The sequence below is a fragment of the Carcharhinus amblyrhynchos genome, unplaced genomic scaffold, assembly GCF_965287045.1.
Source record: "Carcharhinus amblyrhynchos unplaced genomic scaffold, sCarAmb.v2.hapA scaffold_55, whole genome shotgun sequence".
NCBI lineage: Eukaryota > Metazoa > Chordata > Chondrichthyes > Carcharhiniformes > Carcharhinidae > Carcharhinus > Carcharhinus amblyrhynchos.
In genome coordinates this window covers 1161610-1181841 of record NW_027649796.1, presented here as the reverse complement: position 1 = coordinate 1181841, position 20232 = coordinate 1161610, and the positions used below count along the sequence as shown (strand labels likewise).

General features: G+C 43.6%; 1 protein-coding gene across 1 annotated transcript in view; it reads left to right on the top strand.

Moving 5' to 3' along the window:
- The first annotated feature begins 4072 nt into the window (after positions 1-4072).
- The window catches only part of LOC145337647 (putative G-protein coupled receptor 139), a 59588-nt gene continuing 43428 nt past the window's right edge, over positions 4073-20232 (top strand). The window contains exons 1-2 of the mRNA XM_080182465.1: positions 4073-4141; positions 9639-9776. Of these exons, the coding sequence (XP_080038591.1) occupies positions 4073-4141; positions 9639-9776 (207 nt within the window). The remainder of the gene's footprint in view (positions 4142-9638; positions 9777-20232) is intronic.

Sequence of the window (20232 nt, the reverse complement as noted above, 5' to 3'; positions counted from 1 at the left end):
AACTCCAAGGTAAAGAAAGCTTCACAAAAGTGAAAGTATTTTTTTACATCAGAGATGCCGGAAAAAAATAGTTTAAGGAATATATTAGTTTATAAGTCACATTATGACCAAAAACACAGTAATTGAAGTATTATTAATTGTCAATACGTAAACTAGGATTCATTGTCAGAATGACCAAACAACGATTACCTGTTTGGCAGTTTCACTACAATATCCAGGTTAGAGTTATTTGTATTTTAGATTTGGGTAATTCAGAAGACGGATGATTGTCTATCGAGTTATGGGCGGAGCAGGGAATCTCATTTGTCTCACAGTTTGTAGCAAATGCTCAGTTCAGTCGCATTTGAGTCGGAGACTGAAAGAGAGTGGATGCATCTATCAGGTCTGATCCAGGCTGAAAGGTGATAATGGAATAAACTTCAGACAGCCGGCATGAGAGTTCCACAGAGAATGTTCACCCCAGAATGGTAGATTGTCCCAGCAGTTCTAAAAAAAATGATGTTGTAACATCTGAATCTTTGTGGTCAGTCTTTGGAACAGAGACTTACATTCAGGGAAGCAGAAAAATAGGAAACAGACCAGCTGATGAGAATTATTAGAACAATATTTCTGTAAAGTAAATCTACTAATAATTTTAATAGTGTCAGTGGAAAAAAACATGTAAGTTGTTCCTGAGATTCAAAACTCTGGAGGAACAAAACGTTCTCTCTAAAAGTTTGAAAGTGGCAAAGTGTTGGTCCGATATAGAGTCAAATAAACTTGATATGTTTTATTTTCGTTTAACTCTTTCAGAGCAAGTGAGAATGTTAAACCGGCAAGAAAATTCAATATTAATGATTTGAATCGCTTTGTCAGACAGTTCTCATCGCAGGCAAATTCTTCAGGGAAAGTTCCCCTCCTGATCAGCTGTCCAGTAAAACATTTCCTGACAGATTCCAAAAGGGATTCCACAATCATTCTTTCGGGAGCCTTTATCCTGACGCTGGGGAGTGAAGGAGTGGCCAGGGTGAATGTTTCCTGCTGGGATAATCACTTGACTGGTTTAAAGAAGGGGGTGGTAGAGGTTAAATTAAGTTCCCTGATTCACTGAGCCGCGGGCATTCAGTGGTCTGAAGTCCCGGATGACCTGAGTCTCGCTGTAATTGATGTGATTGGATTTTTCAATGCAAACTTGATTTGTTCTCTGAACCTGGGTTGAGTGACCATGTAAATAAAAGTGTTGGTGCAGCAATTTAAATTGGGCAGCATATTTCCAACATCTTCTAATACATACGCAAGATTGCTGATGGAAAATATTCCTACAACTTTAACATATACAAATTGTATAACATTGATTGACCACAAGAGTATGAAGATGCCAGATATGGTGAAGAGTAAAATTATAGACTTCCTTCTGTTTTCAATCTCTGGGCCTTTGTTATTTCCTCTGTTAAATTGAGTCCTCAGTCCCTTACGGACTTGACTGCTTCGTAATATGTATCTGACTGTCAGAGTGTTGATCAGCAGAATTAAAACAAATGGCAGCAATGGATTCGTAACGTGATCAAACCATTGAAACCCAACCCATCGAGGATCATAAAACGTGTTGCAGCCCCAGGGCACGTTTTCGAATATAAATATCGTTGTAAATGTAAAGTAGAAGAGAACGTTTTTTAAGAAGAGTAAAATGCTTGTTGTTGTTAAAATGGCAGCCGCAATTTTCCCAGTGCAATACTTTGTCTTCAGGTTCTGGCAACAAATTGCCACAAACCGATCAAATGAGAATGCGACGGTGAACCAGACAGAACAGTCCCTCACTGCACCCATCAAGACACCGTGAGAAGAACACACAGGGGTGATGTAGTTTTAAAACAGTAGTTTTAGCTGGGGAAGGGTAACTATGAGGCCATTAGGAGAGAATTAGGAAGCATTGGTTGGACTAGGAGATTACAGGGACTAGGAACGTCTGAAATGTGGAGTTTGTTCAAGGAGCAGCTACTGTGGGTCTGTGATAGGTATGTCCCTGTCAGGCAAGGAGGAATTGGTAGGGCTAGGGAACCGTGGTGCACGAAAAAAGTTGATTTGTTGGTTAGGAAGAAGAAGGAGGCTTATGTTCGGATGAGGCTTGAGGGCTCGGGTAGTGCAGTAGAAAGCTTTAGATTGGCTAGGAGGGAGTTGAAGAGGGAGTTAAGAAGGGCTAGAAGAGGGCATGAGATGACTTTGGCTGATAGGATTAAGGAGAATCCTAAGGCGTTCTATAGGTATGTCAAGAATAGAAGGTTGGTCAGGGCAAGATTAGGGCCAGTTACAGACAGTAGGGGGAAGTTGTGTGTGGAACCGGAAGAGATTGGAGAGGCATTGAACCATTATTTCTCTTCGGTGTTCACACAGGACGATATGAATGTAGCTGAGGAGGTCACTGGGGTGAAGGGGTGTAAAATAGAAAGTATTGTAGTTGATACAGAGGATGTGTTGGATATTCTAGAAGGGTTGAAAATAGATAAGTCCCCTGGTCCTGACGGGATTTACCCTAGGATTCTATGGGAGGCAAGAGAGGTGATTGCAGAGCCACTGGCTCTGATCTTCAGGTCGTCGTTGGTCTCTGGTATAGTACCGGATGATTGGAGGACAGCGAATGTTGTCCCATTGTTTAAGAAGGGGAGCAGAGACTTCCCTGGGAATTATAGACCAGTGAGTCTTACTTCTGTAGTGGGCAAGGTTTTAGAAAGAATTATTAGGGATAGGATTTATAGTTATTTGGAGAGTAATGAATTGATTAGAGATAGTCAGCATGGTTTTGTAGCGGGAAGGTCGTGCCTTACTAACCTTATTGAGTTCTTTGAGAAGGTGACCAAAGAGGTGGATAGGGGTAAGGCAGTAGATGTGGTATATATGGATTTTAGTAAGGCGTTTGATAAGGTTCACCATGGTATGCTTCTGCAGAAAATGCAGATGTATGGGATTGGTGGTAATTTAGGTACTTGGATCAGGAATTGGTTAGCAGATAGGAGACAGAGGGTGGTGGTTGATGGTAATTATTCATCATGGAGTTCGGTTACGAGTGGTGTGCCTCAGGGATCTGTTTTGTGGCCACTGCTGTTCGTAATCTTTATTAATGATCTGGATGAGGGTATAGTTGGGTGGATTAGTAAGTTTGCTGATGACACCAAAGTCGGAGGTGTGGTAGATTGTGAGGAAGGGTGTCGAAGTTTGCAGGGTGACTTGGACAGGTTGTAGAGCTGGGCCGCGAGGTGGCGGATGGAGTTTAATGCGGAGAAGTGTGAGGTAATCCATTTCGGTAGGAATAACAGATGTGTTGAGTATAGGGCTAACGGGAGGACTTTGAATAGAGTGGAGGAGCAGAGGGATCTAGGTGTATGTGTACATAGATCCCTGAAAGTTGGGAATCAAGTAGATAAGGTTGTTAAGAAGGCATACGGTGTCTTGGCGTTTATTGGTAGGGGGATTGAATTTAGGAGTCGCAGCGTCATGTTGCAACTGTACACAACTCTGGTGCGGCCGCACTTGGAGTACTGTGTGCAGTTCTGGTCCCCACATTACAGGAAGGATGTGGAGGCTTTGGAGAGGGTGCAGAGGAGGTTTACCAGGATGTTGCCTGGTATGCAGGGGAGGTCCTATGAGGAGAGACTGAGGGATTTGGGGTTGTTTTCACTGGAAAGAAGGCGGCTAAGAGGGGATCTTATAGAAACATATAAGATGATTAGAGGTTTAGATAGGGTGGATGGTGATAGCCTGTTTCCTCGGATGGAGAAATCTAGCACGAGGGGGCATGGCTTTAAATTAAGGGGGGGTAGTTATAGGACGGATGTCAGGGGCAGGTTCTTTACCCAGAGGGTGGTGAGGGACTGGAATGCCCTGCCTGCTGCAGTTGTAAATGCGCCTAGTTTGGGGGCGTTTAAGAGATTGGTGGATAGGTTTATGGACGAAAAAGGAGTGGTTTAGATTAGTGGGTCAATGTTTTTTTTTAAAAATAAGACTGGTCGGCGCAACATTGTGGGCCGAAGGGCCTGTTCCGCGCTGTAATGTTCTATGTTCTATGTTCTATGTACAAAAAACTCACAGGAAAATAATCATGATTGATGTAGTTCAGTATGATGACAATGATAATGACCAGCAGATCTGCCGCTCCCATGGCGATGAGGTAACAAGTAGTGCAGAATGTGAGGCCGCACTGTCTCATAGAACATAGAACATTACAGCGCAGAACAGGCCCTTCGGCCCACGATGTTGCGCCGACCAGTTAAAAAACAATGACCCACTAACCTAAACCAATCCCTTTTTGTCCATAAACCTATCCACGGATCTCTTAAACGCCCCCAAACTAGGCGCATTTACAACTGCAAACCACATTTACAACTGTCTCCGGGACAGGATCAGAATTCCGAGTAAATTCACTGCAAAAACAAACAGACGGGAAAATATACTCAATGACGAATTACATATCCTTATTATTTCTTGCACAACGAAAAGGTTTGTCACAGCAAAAGGGTGGGGATTCGGCATCCTCAAAGTTCAAAATTCTACAAACTCTGTATGTGAAACAAATACATTTACAGTTAGTTCAACTGCCAATTTAGGGGATTCGTTTTCAGCATCACACACGCAGTCACTCCCGTGTGGCAACTTGATGACTTAATCTTTTTGAAAATATTGGATATCTGACTAAAACCACTTGACAGATCTAACGCTGGAAGGTCACGTTTTTCCCAATGAACTCGTCTTACATGAAGACACCAAGTCATACAATGAGAAACGTCATTCATCCGAATAACCGGTTATCCAAACCTATCCCGATTTGAATTACTGTGATTAGACAACGGATGGATTTGGAACACACATCACTATTACTGTAATCCACACAGATAACTTTTGGGAGGGATTCTGACTGAGAGGCGTTCAGTCATAATCCCACAGAGGGTAGTTTCACACCACTGACTCCTCAGCAGGATTACTATTGCAACTAAACTTTGTAATCACCAGTATCAGTGGTCGGATTCTTAACTAGATAGACATGGAAACGAAGACAGAATACAGCTGGTGCACAGAACACATTCTCCTCGGCAATACTTCTCTACAGGGCTAACTGCACAGAGGAAGGTTTAAACATTCCGAATAAACTGTGGAGTCCGTTGATCCAAAACTTCACCCACCGCATCAAGCAGATGGTGGAAGCCAATATTCATCGGAACATAAGAAATAGGAGCAGGAGTAGGCCATCTAGCCCTTCGAGCCTGCCCCGCCATTCAATAAGATCATGGCTGATCTGAAGCGGATCAATTCCATTTTCCCGCTTTCTCCCCATAACCCTTAATTCCCTTGTCTATCAGAAATCTATCTAACCGTGACTTAAATATATTTAGCGAGGTAGCCTCCACCACTTCAACGGGCAGAGAATTCCAGAGACTCACCACCCTTTGAGTGAAGAAGTTCCTCCTCAACTCTGATCTAAACTGCGCCCCCCCCCCCCCCACTATTTTGAGGCTGTGCCCTCTAGTTCTGCTATCCTTTCTAAGGGGGAATAATCTCTCTACCTCTACCCTATCTATCCCCTTCATTATCTTATATGTCGCTATAAAATCCCCCCTTCAGCCTTCTAAACTCCAACGAGTACAGACCCAGTCTATTCAATCTCTCCTCATAGGCTAACCCCCTCATCTCCGGTATCAGCCGAGTGAACCTCCTCTGCACTCCCTCCAAGGCCAATATATCCTTCCGCAAGTGCGGCGACCAAAACTGCACACAGTACTCCAGCTGCGGCCTCACCAGTGCCCTGTACAGTTGCAGCAAGACCTCCCTATTTTTATATTCTATCCCCCTCGCTATAAAGGCCAACATTCCATTCGCCTTCTTGATCACCTGCTGCACCTGCAGACTGGGTTTTTGTGATTCGTGCACAAGGACCCCCAGGTCCCTCTGCACAGTAGCATGCTGCAGCTTTTCGCCCTTTAAATAATAATCTCTCCTACTATTATTTCTACCAAAGTGGATAACCTCACATCTGCCAGGTCCTCGCCCACTCACTCAGGCTATCCAGATCTCTCTGCAGACTTTCCGCACCTTCCATGCAATTTGCTTTTCCACTCACCTTCGTGTCATCAGCAAATTTCGCTACCCTACACTCAGCCCCCTCCTCCAGATCATCTATGTAAATGATAAACAGTTGAGGCCCCAGCACTGATCCCTGCAGCACTCCCCACTGAACAGAATTACGAATCTGGATGCAATCAGAAGCCCTCAGGATCAAGAAAGCCACTGGTGCCAGAGCCTGCTGCATCATCAAACTCCTGATCAGAAACAGGTTGACACTCAGCATCTGCACTTACACAGGAACAAATTCAATCCATGTTTAAATATCAGGTTGGAATTGGACTCACTCCGGATCAGCCCGCACACCTCATCATACACTCCCTTCATCATCATACACTCCCTTCATCATCATACACTCCCTTCGTCATAAATCACCTCTATTATTGAAACATACGCTGTAAGTAACTCTGGCACTATAGAAGGAGCCTGCTCATGATATCATTAAATCATTCAGCTTAGACACAAAGATATTTTGGCCTTGGAGGGAGTGCAGAGGAGGTTTACTGGGCTGATTCCGGAGTTGAGGGGGTTGAACTATGAGGAGAGGCTGAATAAACTAGGTTTGTACTCGTTAGAGTTTAGAAGAATGAGGGGAGATCTCATTGAGACATATAAGATGATGAATGGGACGGATAGGATAGAGGTAGAGAGGCTCTTCCCGCTCAGAAAGGGCAGTAGGACTAGAGGGCACAGCCTCAAGATAAAGGGGGGGGGCGGTTTAGAACGGAGTTGAGGAGGAACTTCTTCACTCAAAGGGTGGTGAATCTCTGGAATTCTCTGCCCGTTGAAGTGGTGGACGCTGCCACGTTCAATATTTTTAAGACGCGGGTTGATAGGTTTTTAATAGGCAAGGGGATTAAGGGTTATGGGGAGAGGGCGGGAAGGTGGAACATGACAGATCAGCCATGATCAGATCAGCCATGATCTTATTGAATGGCGGGGCAGGCTCGAGGGGCTAGATGGCCTACTCCTGCTCCTATTTCTTATGTTCTTACATTACATCACACAAGAAGCAACCCAACAACAATCCACCCTCCTTTTATGGTCAGTTTCATCAAACCCATTCAGTAACATTTGAGTTGCAGATCAATAGTTTGGAATTGGATGACGTTGGTTGTCAAATAGGAGGCAGAGAGTGGGGGTCAATGGGTGCTATTCGGATTGGCGGATGGTGACTAGTGGAGTGCCCCAGGGGTCGGTGCTGGGGCCTCAGCTATTTACCATTTATATAGATGATCTGGAGGAGGGAACCGAGTGTAGGGTGTCGAAATTTGCTGATGACACCAAAATTGGTGGAAAGGCAAATTGTGCGGAGGGTGTGGAGAGTCTACAGAAGGATCTAGATAGGCTGGGCGAATGGGCCAGGAAATGGCAAATGGAATTTAATGTTGGCAAGTGCGAGGTGGTCCACTTTGGTAGGAATAATGGTAGGAAGGATTATTAGTTACGTGGAGAAAAACTGCAGCAGGCGACGGTGCAGAGGGACCTCGGGGTCCTTGTGCATGAGTCGCAAAAACCCAGCTTGCAGGTGCAGCAGGTGGTCAGGAAGGCAAATGGGATGCTGGCCTTCATAGCGAGGGGGATTGAATATAAAAGTAGGGAGGTCTTGCTGCAGCTGTATAGGGCATTGGTGAGGCCGCAGCTGGAGTACTGTGTGCAGTTTTGGGCGCCGTACTTACACAAGGATATTTTGGCCTTGGAGGGAGTGCAGAGGAGGTTTACAAGGCTGATGCCGGAGTTGAGGGGGTTGAGCTATGAGGAGAGGCTGAATAAATTAGGCTTGTACTCGTTAGAGTTTAGAAGAATGAGGGGAGATCTCATTGAGACGTATAAGATGATGAATGGGATGGATAGGATAGAGGTGGAGAGACTCTTCACGCTCAGAAAGGATAGTAGGACTAGGGGGCACAGCCTCAAGATAAAGGGGGGGGGGGCGGTTTAGAACGGAGTTGAGGAGGAACTTCTTCACTCAAAGGGTGGTGAATCTGTGGAATTCTCTGCCCGTTGAAGTGGTAGAGGCTGCCTCGCTAAATATTTTTAAGACGCGGGTTGATGGGTTTTTGATAAGAGAGGGGATTAAGGGTTATGGGGAGAGGGCGGGAATGTGGAACTGAGCCGCGACAGATCAGCCATGATCTTATTGAATGGCAGGGCAGGCTCGAAGGGCTAGTTGGCCTACTCCTGCTCCTATTTCTTATGTTCTTATGCTCCCTGCCCTTTTAATGAGCACAATCCCAATATGGGTTCAGCCAATATGGAAATTGGTCCTCACAACTCATATCTGAGATGCATTCCAGGACGCAACGTTCAGTCTTATATAGAAAACCTCTTCTGCCATACTTGGGGATAGTTCTCTCTCCCTCCTCTTTCTTTCACCCCCTCCCTCCTCTCTCCCTCTCTCTCTCGCTCTCTCTCCAGCTATATTCTAATAATTGCAAATGAATAACAGAGTGCGAGAGACGATCACAATATGTAAAATTGAAGAAGGAGCCACTGGACGAGAGAATTTTGGATAGTGGTGGATCGACCACAAGTTGTGTGCATCTGCAAAATAGCTTTCGTCAAACAGAATATCCACTACCACAGACACCAGACTGTTCATTCTCCACTCTCAATGCCTCTATCACCACGGTTCATGATGATCTGTTCACAGAACGGAACATAGGCGCCAATAACAGAAAATACTGGAAAATCTCAGCAGATCTGACAGCATCTATGAAGAGAGAAAACAGACAAATTATCACCTTGACTCGAAAAATTAGTCAATCTAACGCTGAAACACTCGGTAGTGATTTCAAATGACATTACAATCATGATTGTAATTCTGGATTGTCCATAAATGCTTGACTTGCTGGGCATGCCCACATCCCATTAATGAACATATAATCATACACATTGTTAATGTTCAGCAGGCTTATGCAGAAACCATGCACAGTGCAGGACTGGGAATGGAAGATAGCATTGAAGATCTGTACAAATGGAAACTGAGGTAGATTGTTGCAGTCAAATTGGAGGATTTAGTAAAGCGATCACACAATGTGTGCATGGCCCTCTCCCAAATTGCAGGGACATCATTCTTAACACCAAATAATGCTACTTCATTCTCAGAAGTTCAATTTTTTTTAGGTAAGTCGTGTTTGGCTGTTTGGAATGTCGAAGAGTGTTGCTAATGTGTCACATCACATGCATTGGCACAGGGAAATATTGAACAGCAGATGTGTGCGCTGCTGAGAAGTGTAATCTGGACTAGGAATTAAATTTCCACTGGTTAACATTTAATAAGTTTTAGTTCAACTTCAATTTGGACATTATTCTGGAATTGTTACATTGTGCATAATGTAGAGAGCTAGCAATACAACTGTGTTTTTTTTAAACTATAACTGAACTAAAAAGGAATAAATGATTGTTAACGCCTCTAAATCTCACCAACTTGTTCGTTATTTTAGTTTTTATTATACAAACTGAGATAAAAGCTGCACTCAGTTCGATATTTGCACCATATTCTGTATGAAAACAAAACTCGCTTCACTTCTGAACGAATTTCTCCACAGGATAAACGTATGACCTTTGCTCGGAGACAGCTGCCGTGGGGAAATATTATTGCGATCAGCACCATCTGTGTGCCAAAGAAGCAAATCCGCGTGTTTCCAACGGATGAACAGGGCTATCTACCGCTTGCTGAAGCCCAGGTGTGAGGCGTTCAAGTCAGGTGACCCAGAGATATACAAGAAAGCCAGATATGACCTAATGAGAGCCATAAAAGATGCCAAAAGAAAGTACCGGACCAATCTCGAGTTTCAGGTTATCCAAACAGGCCACGCCGACTATGACAAGTCCTGCAAGACACAACAGGCTGCAAGATGAAATCATTTAAAATCGCCGGTTCCAACGCACCCCTCCCTGATGAGCTCAATGGATTCTACGTCCGTTTTGAGCAAGAGATCAGCAACAGCGTCCCTCCCTCCCCACTGGAAGCCATAGATGAACATACATTTGAGTCAATATTGCAGATGTCGGAGAAGCCTTCTCGAAGCCTAGATGGGCTACCTGGACGAGCACTCAGATCCTCCACAGATCAGCTAAAAGGGGGTATTCACAGATATCTTCAAACCCTCTATACGACAATTTGATATCTCTACCTGCTTCAAGAAGGCAAAGAACAAAGAACAAAGAACAACACAGCACGGGAAACAGGCCCTTCAGCCCAATGAGCCCGCGCCGCCATTTCAACATTCTGAGTCCCCTCTCCACCCATGACCCTTGTCTACGCTAATGGCACTCCACATTGGAAACCAGATTGAGGGGAGACTAATTTAGGGACAATTTGTTACACCAATTAGCCTAAGAGAACATCTTTGAAGTGTGGGAGGAAACCGGAGCACCCGGAGAAAACCCACACAAGCACGGGGAGAATGCGCAAACTCCCGCAGACACCGGCCCAAATCCATGTGTCTGCACAGCAAACAGTGATAGTCACTAAGCTGTCGTGTTGCCCATCAGCTGGTCTAGTTTAAGTGTACAAAAACAACGTGAAGTACGAGGCTAATCTCGAAACATCCAAGAGTAGCCCTTGCACAACCCACTGCGTGTATGCCTCTTGTTGGGCAACAAGGCGGACCGAAACACCTGTGGATCAAAAGAGAAAAACATCAATAACATTCATATCCTTACGCAAACATTCAAGGGAATCCCAGAAGCTCAAAAGTAAAAACAAGTGAGCCAGAAAATATGTTGGAAGGTCCACAGGAATCAATTGATTCCCAGGAACGTCCCAAGGCTCTTGATCCTTATTTAAAACAGTCTCCTATATCCCTCCATCGCCATCTCACTCATGCGCCTAGCTAAGTAAACCTTAAACAATTCCCGCGTGCCTGCCTCCACCACCTTACTTGGCAGAGCATTCCATTCCCCCACAACCGTCTGTGTGAAAAACCTCCCTCTAATATCCGAATTATACCTCGCCCCCTTCACCCTAAGACCCTCGTAATATTTATTTCCAATCTAGGAAAAAGCCTGCCACTGTTTACTCTATCTATACCCTTCATAATGTTATGCACCTCGATTAGATCTCCCCTCATTCTCCGTCTTTCTAAGGAAAACAGTCCCAATTTGCCCAATCTTTCCTCATAACCCAGTCCTTCCATACCAGGCAGCATCCTGGTAAACCACCTCTGCACTCTCTCCAGGGTCTCCACATCTTTCCGGTAGTAAGGCGACCAGGATTGGATGCAGTACTCCAAATGCAGCCGAACCAATGCTCTATTCAACTGCAACATTAGACGCCAGCTCTTCTACTCTACACCCCTTCCTATAAAGGCTAACATACCATAAGCTTTCTTCACAACCTTCTCCACCTGGACTGCCACCTTCAAAGACTTGTGCACTTGCACCCCCAGGTCCTGCTGCGTTTCTATACTCTTTATAGGCTTACCCTTTATCATATAACTCCCCCCTACATTATTCCGGCCAAAATTCATCACCTTGCATTTATCAGGATTAAATTTCTAAGGAGATCATCATCCCAATACCAAAGGAAAGCCATGCAGCATATCCTAATGACTATCCACATACATCATTATGAAATGTTTTGAAAGGTTAGTCATGACATGAATCAATTCCAGCCTCCTGGATTACCTGTATCTATTGCAGTCGGCCTGCCACCACAACAGGTTCACAGCAGATACATCTCCCTGGCCCTGCACTCAACCCTGAAACACCAAAGAGACCTATGTCAGGCTCCTACTTATTGACCATCTCTCAGCCTTCAACACCATTATTCCTACAAAACCCATCTCCAAACTCTGTGGCCTTGTCTTTGTCCTCGGCTCCTTCCTCTGCGACTGGATCCTGAACTTCCTAACCCACAGACCACAATCAGTAAGGATAGGCAACTACATCTCCTCCACAATCATCCTCAACATCGGTGCCCCACAGGGCTGTGTCCTCAGCCTCTTACTATACTCCTTATAAAAGGTATGACTGAGTGGCCTAATTCCCCTCCAACTCAATTTTCAAGACTGCTGATGACACCACTGTAGTGGGAACGGATCTCAAACAATGACGCGACAGTTTACAGGAATGAGATAGAAAATCTGGTGAACTGCTGAACAGCAATAATCCCTCCCTCAATTTCAGCAAAACAAGCAGATGTTCATCGACTTCAGGAAGCGTAGTGGAAGACGTGCCCCTGTCTACATCGATGGGGAAGAAGTAGAAATGGTCTAAAGTTTCAAATTCGTAAGGTGTCCAGGTCGCAGAGAACCTGCCGTGGTCCCACCATGCCGACACTATAGTTAATAAAACCCACCAACGTTTCTACCCCCACAGAGGCGAAGGGAAATTGGCATGTCAGCAACAACTCTCACCAACTTTTACGATGCACCATAAAAGGCATTATTTCTGGTTGTATCACAGCTTGCAACAGCTCCTGTTCTGCCCAAGACGGCAAGAAACTACAAAAAGTCATGAATGTAACCCAATCCATCACGCAAACAAGCCTCCCATCCGTTCATTCTGTCTACACTTTTCGCTGCCTCGGCAAAGCAACCAGCATAATTAAAGAGCCCAGGTATCCCTTGCACCTTCTTCCGTTGGAAAATGGGACAAAAATCTGAAGTCACTTACTAACCAATTCAAGAACAGTTTCTTCCCTGTTGCTATGAGACTTTTCAATGGACCTACATTGCATTAAATTGATCATTCTCTACATCCTAGCTGTGACTGTAAGACTATATTCTGCACACTCTCGTTTCCTTCTCGACGAACGGTGTGTTTTGTCTGTATAGTGCACGAGAAACAATAGTTTTTACTTTGTATTCATACATGTGACAATAACAAATCAAATCAAATAAATCAAGTCAAATTATATCTATGAATCTCATAATTTTGTTTGCCTTTATCCGATTCCTTCCTCTCAGTCTCTTCTGCTCCTAGAATAACATACAGTCTTCCCATTTCCTCCCCACGGTTGAAATTTTCCATCCCCGGGAGCATTCTCATCAGTTTATCTGAAGCTTGATCAGAATGCTGTTCTTCCGGTGGTGGTGCAAGCAGAGCGGCTCACAATATTCTCTGGGTGGACACACCAATCATTTACTTTGTTGCAAAAATACCTCAATGTTCCTCCGTAAAATTACTCAGCTAAAGAAGACACACATTTCCTATGCCTTCTTTTCCACGCCATCAAACTTTGTTGTCACCTCCAGGGATCTGCAGCCGTGTACACTTTCTATGGATGATCTGTTTTTTCGCTGTATCGTACCCTTTTTACCCCTCCAATAATGCATCACCTAACAATTGTCAGTTTTGTATTGCATCTGCCATTCCTATGCCCATTTTACAACTGATGCATATTAATACATAGACTAAGACCTTCCTACTCTGCAACAACATAACCAATTTTCGTGCCCTCTGCAAACTTACTAAATATCACGGCCATATTCACATTCCAGTAATCAATGTATATAGCTAACAACAAGGCTCCTTACACTGGTCATAGATTTCTAATTGGAAAATCACACTTTGTCTCCTGTAAACAGGCCAATTTTGGTTCAAATTTTCTAACATGCCACGAATCCCACGTCCAGGTTTCCTGGCGGAACTTTGTCAAAGGCCTTTAAGAACAGTTGGCAGTGCTCACCAACTGTGTGACCCTCATCAACACATTTAATTACCTTTCCAAAAAAATACACTTGAATTCGTTCAATCTGCCTCGAACAAGCCTTACATTCTACCCCAATAGTCATTCATTGCCTTTCCAGGTGCAGATTAATCCTGTCCCTGGTTTGTTTCCCTAAATTTTCCACAGTTAGGCTAAATGGAATTAGGCTAAATGGCCTGTAATTCTCTGGGTTATCCCTGCCGTCCTTCATGAAATATATGCTTGATTAGATAACCTCTCGTCATCTGGCTCTGCAGGTAAAGAGCAAAGAGCAAAGAGCAAAGAACAACACGGGAAACAGGCCCTTCGGCCCAACGAGCCCACGCCGCCATTTTAACATTGTGAGTTCCCTCTTCCACCCTTGACCCATGTCTATGCTTATGGCACCCCCATTAGAAACCAGATTAAGGGGAGAATAATTTAGGGACAATTTGTTACACCAATCAGCCTAAGAGTACATCTTTGGGGTGTGGGAGGAAACCAGAGCACCCAGAGGAAACCCACGCAACCACAGGGAGAATGCGCAAACTCCCACAGACACTGGCCCAAATCCATGTATCTGCACAGCAAACAGTGAACTGTCGTGGTGACCATCTGCTGGTCCAGTTTAAGCGTACACAAACGACACAAAGTACTAGGCTACTCTCGAAACATCCAAGAGCAGCCCAGGCACGGCCCACCGCGTGTATGCCCCTCATTAGACAACAAGGTGGACCGACTCACACTGCCCCTGCAATCCACAATCTGGCCTCCTGTAGCAGTCTGGGTTACATTTCATAAGGCTGTGTGGATTTGTCTATCTTTATGGCCGCTGCAACATTAATCCCTCCTTTGTGTTAATCATAACATGCTCTCAGTCTTCAATTTTCCAAGTATAAATTCCAGCTAAAATGTATTTCTCCTTAATGAATTGAGCTGAAAGTTATTCCTGTGCCCTTTGCTCACGTCCTTTGTTTCTAAGGGGCCCCACTCTTCCCTTGCCCATTTTTTCTGTTATTCATCTAAAAAAGAAACCGTATTTACCTTAAAATAACGTGCCAATTATATTTCATGCACCCAGCACCCACTATAGACTCCCTCCTTCCCCCCATCCACCCCCCCATCCCCCAGCCTTTGCCCTCCTGTTCTTGTACCCTAAACATGCTCAAGTGTCCTGAATGACCACCTCCATTTTTGGTGCTTGGTAAGTACCATATGTTTCATTTCCATGCTGCTCATTAAAACACGATAACACTTGGCCTTGAGACTTCCTTGAACTTGGCTCCATAACCCTTTAATCTTACAGGGACAGGGTGATGCTAATCCCTCATTATTACACTGATAAAATACCCCCACATTCCAAATGTGGATTCGCTTGCAAACAGCTGTTTGCAGGTTATGTTTTAGATATCCTGTCGGATTCTATTAAGATGAACATTCCCCCTATTCTGACATTTACTTTATGGATTACTCTTTTCCCTTCCCACAACAACTTTGAAACTTACAGATTTAGGTTCACTATCAACAAAATGTTCGCCCGCTGACATTTGAATTACTTGCTTGACATTATTCCCAATTACCTGGTCTAATACTGCCCCTTCCCTATTCGAGCAATGTAAGTAGTGGTAAAAAAAAGCTGCCTTGCATAGAAAATAAAAGACACACTTCGCACACAAACAGGAGCAGGAACCAGGGAAGGATTTGAACTTAAAAACGTTCCACATGCCCTACAAATTCAAACATGTACAACTAAATGTACTTTATAGTAAGGATACATAACTTGTGTGCAAACCGGCTCTGTCAGTGGGACAACCTTAGTGTGAAATATCACTATCAGTGCACCCAGAATCTGTTTTACCGCACCGTCAGAGTTCATAATTCAAGATGCTGGAAATGTGATGCTTTATATTCCCAGATCAGAGCGTATGAGCAAGAGAGTTTTCCAGTGAGATTAATGTAGCACAAAACGAATACAGTCAATTTGTGTTTGGAATGTCCAAGCAGGAGAAGATAGAGGTTAACTATCCGGCTGTGTATCAATGTGGAAAGAGAACGTGTTCCAGGTCAGAGTTAAATACCGAGGGCACAGAGCTGATAAAGGTGGGTCACATGCTGATGAGGAGAAGGCAGTAAAAGGGGATCTGAATCAAAGGAACACGATGGAGCTTCATAATTTAAGATGGGAAATTCATACAGGATTTCGCAAACCTGATCCACACATTCACGCACTACTAATAATGCCAAAAGGCCTGGCAAATGCTTCAAGGGGAAACCTTTTCAAACGTTGAACAACAATGATTGTAATGAATACTCTAGCCCATTATGATTCCCTGACACTACTTATTGTAGCTTGCCTGTGAATGGGAAGTCCTGTCCTTTTAAAGCTCAAGAACCAGTCATGGAGACAATGAAGATACCGGCTCGGATATGGAGACAGCATCAGTCATCCTTCCAGAGGTCTCCATCGAGGAACATCCGCCTGTACTCGCTCTTTGGCACTATGTGTGGAGGAGGAATTCATCTATTTGTTACATGCACATGAACAGACCTGACAAGCGACGGGGATGCGGCCAGAGGCAAAGTGATGGGAAAGGTTCCATCGCCATGGAAGGGTGTATTATTCAACAATGTCCATGGGGAATCGGATTGATTGATATCTGAAGTAATTGTGAGGCCTGTATTTCTAGTTTCCTTACATCTCGAAGCTGAGTACACGAGTTTGAGTTGAATTATGGATTTGCGAACTAATTCAAGTTAAAGAAAGGCTGCAAGGACACCTGGAAAACATGGTGATGGGTTCGTCATAAAAGATAGATAGAAATGTCTGTTTTTGAAAGAACGCTTTAAAGTGAAACTTTTTGTGAAAGAAAAAATGGAACCGCTCATGATAAAATCACCTGAGGGAATTGGGGAGAAATCCACAGCGGATTGCTTGAGTAGTTCAGCTTATGGTGTCATCTTCGTAAAATGTATACATTTGTGACGCTAGTTGTTTACTCATGCTGCGTAGAAATATATGCACCCTTCAGTCATCCAAAAAAATGCTGACGGGTGAATTGGTGTTTTAATGTGTCTGAAGTCCTGGAACTCAATGCGAGTAAATGCAGTGTCGTTGTCAAAACCCTAACATTATGCATCATGTCCATGTGGAAACTCCGTCGTGGTTTATCAGTTGTATGTTTGGAAGTGGGGGAGGTCTTGCAATGTACCTCCAACCAATTGGATTTCGCAACCACCATATTAAAAAAAACTGAAACTCTCAAATGGGGCAGCGAGTTTCACATGCACTTGCGCCCAAGTTGTCTCATGAACTTGGGGAGGCTGAGGAGGGGAACCATTGATTCTCCTAGCACAAGTCAGTCTGTTTTCCCAAGTCTGTGTGATCTATACCAGAATCGGTCCACCTCATGCAGCTCCGGGCTAGCATTTTCATTTTCAATATTGCATCATTGCCATGCTGTAAATCCATGAGTACCAGTATGCACCCTGGGCGAGGGAACACCAGAGACCGTTACCATTCTCAACATTGAGTTTGGCTTTCTACATCGGAGAATAATTATTTTCATTTGGGGTCATTCTCTGAATCCGCCATTCAAAATAATGTATTTTACGTTAGATATCGTTCGGCCCGTTTGCGTCCTGGTCCTCCTTGTCTTGCACATCGCAGTAGAATGTCGAAAAAAATAGGCTCATTACAACATCTTCAAGCAACAGGAAAAATAAGTCAGACTTGTGTGTTCTGGCAGATGACTCCGTTTATTGCTTTTGGCTATACGGGTTCTAAGATGTATACACAGGCCGCAAGTACCAAGTTTCAACGGTGCATTGGATGGAGGCAATGGGAGATATCGTCTTTAAAAATACTGAACAGATGTTTGTAGTTGGTGCATGATGATACTTCCAGGTTTTTCAAGTGTTCACCTGCCATCTCCACATTTTGCAATAGGGAGAATGGAACAGTTCTCACACTAAATTGCCTAGGCAAAGATTTGGGGTCAACAGAGATTTTTGCCTTATCACAGGTTATTCTTGAAGTGCCCCTTGCAAAATTTCGGGGCATTTGTTGATCGCTTCGTACAGTCGCCATTCTCCCTGCCTGAGATTTCCAGTCAGTATATTCTGATGTGCGAGAGCCAATCAGTCTGCATATACTGGATCCTGGTCCCAGGGTAATGAAAAGTGGAAATCGAGCTGATTGGTGGAGCCTTCGTTTGTCATGGTTCCCCACACAGATGACTGGCCTGGCCTGAGACACTTCAAGGCTCAGGAGTGGATTGTCAGTTTGCAGGGTGCCTTCGTGTCCTCCTCCATGTTAATAGGTTGTCATTTAACAAAATCCCCACGGTTATGGGGCAGTGTTTGTCCTGGAAATGACGTTCAGTTGCATTGTCCCTATTTGTGGCATTGGACAATCCTGTAATCTATATTTTGGGAGAGGCTGTGGCATCTTTCCGAAAAAAAATAAACATCCCTTTTGCTTGTTCCTATAGCTTTGCATTGGTTGTTGTATTTTGCAGTCCGTGCTGTTATCCATTGTCCAGCATTTGAATCATACTGCAACATGTTCCCTCGCAGACTTAAAGCTGCCTTCCCTGGTGATGTCATTCCACCACCAAACATGTAATGAGAAGTTTGACAGATTACTTAAGCAATTACTCTCAGTTTGGGGAATAAATATTTTACGAGATCCCTCTTCCTATTTGTGAACACTGCTCTCTGATATCCCTTTAGTGCCTGAACCATTTTCTCTGCGTTCTCCAGTGATACAGTTATCTGAAAGAACTTTCTTAGATCGAGTTTGGGTTTTCTCAATAATATGTTTTGAACTATCATGTTGTTAATTCCAATGTGTCTAAAAACATATCGTTTATGAGTGAACACATTGGCAGTGCTCTGAAATGTTTCACAATCCGGTCAATTAATCATTGACAGATTATCCAGTGATTGGCAATACTCTGTTAAAACGGTATTTTTAGGGTAAGTATACGTCTTCGGATCACGTCTTAAAGTCAAAGGCATTTGGATAGGTCAAAGTTTCCATCAGGCGACTGAGACCCCACATGCCATCAGCATGGTTGCATTTTCCGTGTCATATCCCTGAATATTAAGCGCAAGAAAAAAAACATTGCCTGCACTCTGCTTATTGGGTGTCATATTCTATGCTAATATCATAGACTTAATTTCACGAAGAGAGACACTTTATTTTCATACCTGAAGATGCCTTGATGTTGAAGCTTGTCCATAGGGAAGAAAAATATAATAATTTGACTCCTTGTCGCCTGAATGTAATGATCTCACCGAAATTTCCATCACGAATACAGTGAATGTGTTTCTGCATTTGCAGCTACAGTTTACAATTCAAATCGCAGAATCCAACACTGTGAGGCTCTTGCAGAGACTGCAGTTATTAAACCGCTGCTGCTCCATCCCTATTGAGGAGCCCCTGCTTGCTCAGTAGGGAAACCCGTACTCCAAAAGGCCCACACGGAGAATTATGACGATCACTCATATCCACACTGGACATCATAACACCACCATATCATCATCATATTCTTGGAAAACAGCAAATGCTACTTCATGTTTATAAAACAAAAGCTAGGACTACCGAAAGAACTAAACGACAGTCAGTCAATCATCAGTATTTAGTGGAATAATTTGAACAAACATATAATAAACATTGAGAACATAATAAACAGCAGTCAGCAGACATTCCAAAAGTATCCGTGTGGTTATTAAATTCTATAAATCATAATCAGTCATTGTAGATCAGATTTGCAAAAATGATGCCAAGACGTTTGTTTTCTTTTTGTAGAATCTGTAACATAACATTCTCATTCTAATCTCAGTTCAAAGCATTTGGCTGGCAAACAGCAGAATGAATATTGCGCTTGTTAGAGAGTAAAAAAAAACAAGAAGTAGGGATGAAAAGGGAATTTTATCAGATGTGCCGAATAAGGGAAGTGATGTTTCAAAAGCATCGCTACCGCGATCTCTGTCCTTGATCATGTCCACATGCAAAATGAAATCAGATTGTAAAAAAAAGTCCAACTTTAGAGTTGAGAGAATAAAGAGGAATGATATCTGCACACAACAGCCACAACGAACAAAGGTGTACAGTTTACAAATGAAGCGTGAGTTAATTTAGGAACCACTAGGTGTCAGATGCTGCATTTTGATACAAGAAATATATTCTGAATAATCTGTCGAAATATATATCTGAATGGGGACTTTAAATTCAGCTGTACAAATTCACACATCAGTTAAAATCACAAAAAACAAAACAACACGGCTGACAACAATACAGTGTTGTATGTCGTTTGCAGAGGAATGAAAATGAAATCAAAACTGCGTTGACATTGGGCAAGCATGTTGTCAGGCGTAAAGAACATTAGAATTGGAGCTGTAGCTTTTGGTAGGATAAATTTGTATGTGTTTTACAGGGTCAACGGCAGGGTTCTGAGGAATGTGGAGGAACAGAGAGATCTTGAAGTTCATTTCCACAGATC